Below are 2,959 nucleotides of genomic sequence, written 5' to 3'. Positions count from 1 at the left end.
AACCAGCAATTTAAACTGAAAGAGCACAAACTCCCACAATCCCATCCCTATTCTCTCAAGTATCAATATTTTAATCATAATTGCTGTTCAAAGGTGATACCAAGTGACACACGGTCAGTTACAAAGTAGAGGTTTACAGTATTAAAAAACCTTGAATCCCATAGTGAGATTTTTCATAGTAATAGTCTGTTTAAATACACCACATTTGAACGGCAGTCATAACTTCACTGTGTACAGATGCCTGTAATGTTTAACCTGTATTTCTGTCCTATGTTCTAGGAACACACATGTAAGGTAATACGATGAACATGAGATATGATTTTGATATTCAGTGTCTTACATTTCCAAAAATCACCTTACTACATTTATGAGGAAAACACAATACATAGTCATCTGCTAGTCGAGACTGGTGCTCAGAGCTAAGATTAATGCCAAGTTTCAAACTTGTGCTTCACTCCACGAAGTTACATAGAAGTTAAGATTCCATTTAATCAAAGTCACTAGATGTTTAGCTATCAAAAATGAAATGTCTAGAAAAAGTATTAAAAAAAGTGACAACAAAAAAAATACACCCAGTAGTTGAGATCCATAAGATCTGTGTTTTAATAGCTAATTGATTCTCATAACAAGAATTCAGAGAGTGAAATTACAGTACACAAATCAAAATATAAACTAACCTATTCCTACCTATACAATATACATTAGGAATGCAAGCTCTGTAACAATATAAAAATGCTTTTACACACGGTAGTTGCAAAAAGCTGTTCGGTAATTCCAAGGGACTGTAGAAAAAAAAAAAGTCTTCCAGCATTCATCTTAAGTTATTGGCAACCTGTTGGGGAAAAATAATAAAGTATTACTGAAAAGAATTTAAAAAACATACGGATCAGAAATTTTCATTTCAGGGGGTTTAAGCTAAGAAAATTGGCACTGGAGGCAATGAAGCCCATTATAATTTGTATTTTTGTCAAAGCACACAAAAAATAGATCCTGTAACAAGCAAAAAACATACCCATTTCAAATATATATATGCGCTTATTACACAGGTTGCATAGTATTCTAGAACTGACCTTGGAATTTCAGGCATGAGGCTGAGACATGTCTCATTTAGCCACCTTAAAAAAAGATAATGTTAATCTAACATCATATGTACGTTTATTTACCAGCTTCTTTCCATGGACTGCAAAAATCAAGTTCTGTACAAACTGAAATGGAATCTTTCCACTCTCATATTGCAATTAGGCTCCAACACACACCCCTTGTTTATGCTGGAATACTTTGGCATTCCTGCATTGCCCCTTCCTTCTGAAATACCCTTAGCAACAGTTGTAAATGCTGCATGGGGTGACCACTTGAATCTCTTTGAGTATTTTTGTACTAGATAGATAATCACTGCTTGCCAAATAGATGCAAACTTCTCTAATGTTTTTGTGCAGGATCTTCCCATCTCTTCTCCTTTCCAAGCAGCAAAGATGGTCATTATTTCAGCTCTTAGCAAGACTATCAGAGCATGTGAACAACAGAGGATGAATACAGCTATGGCAGTTCCTCAAAACTAACTATGCATGAAGAAAACATCCTTGGTGAAGAGATTAACAGGTTCCTGCTGAAGGGAGCTTCCTGCACATTCTCATATTGTAACGTACAGTGCTGCTCTGCAGGAATGTCAGACTACCTCAAAATCAAAGGAAAATTTTTTTTTAGTCTTTTGAAGTTAGTAATTTCAAGCGATCTGAGGATTTGTTTCAAGGCTAGCGAGCGATTTTCTCACTTTAACTCTTGTTAGTAGCAGGGGTCTTGTTCTCGCCTTCCAGTTCTTCAACTCCGGCTTGCGTCATGAGGTCTGCTATATTTTTCTCCAGGTCATCTATGCGACAGCTCATGTCATCAAGTTCACTGGCGTTAAGGAATATGACCACAACATAGTAGTGTAGTCAGGTTGTTGGTTTTGATTATGGCTTTGCTCAAACTCTTATGGTCACTTTAAATGTATCTTACAAATCCCACAGGAAATATACATTAAAAAATATGTCTATGGTGATAGTGTATAGTAGCTATCAGACTTGTAAAAAGGATATTTCGTCCAATTATTTGGTCAGACATGGTTTGAAATTTGTCCTGCATTTGCTGAAGCAACGTCTGCACCTAATAAAAAGGAAAAAAAAATAACAAGTAAGAAGCTTGTTTTCTTTCTATTAAAGAGGCTGTCATAGCATTTACCCTTACATTACCAGAACGCGTAACGATCTGATTTTCAACACTCCTGAGCTCAAACTTCGCAGAATAATCCCGTATTTAGGTATCGCATCACACAAACACGCAGACACACACACGAGAATCAGCCACCAGTTTCAAGACAGGGCACACCACGACCACCACCATGAACCCTTCAGCCTCTCCCTCCCCTCGCTGCCCCCGGCTCCGACCGGGGCTGCCCCTCAGGGCCCGGGGCCGGGCCGGGCAGGCCCCAGCAGCCCCTCGGGGTAACGCGGCCGCCCCCAGGGTGCCGGCCGGGGCCCGGGCGCACCACGGCGGTGAGGTCCTGCACGCTCTTGGGGTCGGGCTCGGCCATGCTGGGCTCGGGGCGGCTCGGCGGGCGCTCGGCTCCACAGCGGCACCGCTTCCGGGATGCGCCTCACCACTTCCGGCGCGAGCGCGTCTCGCGGGAAGAGGAGGCCCCGGGGTGCTCTGGGAAATGTAGTCCTGAGCTGGCGGGAGGGGAGCAGGTGGGAGTAGCCCTGCCCTGCCCTCCTGCTGGTGGAGCGGGGAGAATCGTGGTGTCATAGCGTCAGTGCCAACAATCATGCTGTCCTAGCGGCACAGAGTCACGATTCGTGGTGTCATAGCATCATAGTCACGAATCACGGTGTCATAGTGTCACAGAGTCAATGTTGGACAAGAACTTCAAGGTCACCAAGTCCACCAAGCACCACAAGCCCACGTCCCTAAGCACCATGTG

General features: G+C 42.7%; 1 protein-coding gene across 1 annotated transcript; it reads right to left on the bottom strand.

Moving 5' to 3' along the window:
• Positions 1-579: 579 nt before the first annotated feature.
• HSBP1 (heat shock factor binding protein 1) lies at positions 580-2,631 on the bottom strand. The gene is made up of 4 exons (XM_084294716.1): positions 2,528-2,631; positions 2,079-2,145; positions 1,772-1,891; positions 580-832 (listed from the first exon to the last, which is right to left on the bottom strand). The coding sequence occupies exons 1-3, from the start codon at positions 2,570-2,572 to the stop codon at positions 1,773-1,775; spliced, it is 231 nt and encodes a 76-aa protein (XP_084150842.1). The 5' UTR covers positions 2,573-2,631; the 3' UTR covers positions 580-832; position 1,772.
• Between the last annotated feature and the right edge of the window lie 328 nt (positions 2,632-2,959).

Source organism: Netta rufina (assembly GCF_964035555.1).
Source record: "Netta rufina genome assembly, chromosome: 13".
NCBI lineage: Eukaryota > Metazoa > Chordata > Aves > Anseriformes > Anatidae > Netta > Netta rufina.
Note: the sequence above shows the minus strand (reverse complement) of the source record. Positions and strands in the feature narration are given on the sequence as shown.

Bases quoted from the DNA above. Each gene is read 5' to 3' on its own strand.
- HSBP1 (XM_084294716.1), bottom strand. From the start codon at position 2,572: ATGGCCGAGCCCGACCCCAAGAGCGTGCAGGACCTCACCGCCGTG. The intron at 2,146-2,527 runs GTGCGCCCGGGC...CCTTTTTATTAG, and splicing joins TGCAGGACCTCACCGCCGTG to GTGCAGACGTTGCTTCAGCA. The intron at 1,892-2,078 runs ATATCCTTTTTA...ACGCCAGTGAAC, and splicing joins TGACCAAATAATTGGACGAA to TTGATGACATGAGCTGTCGC.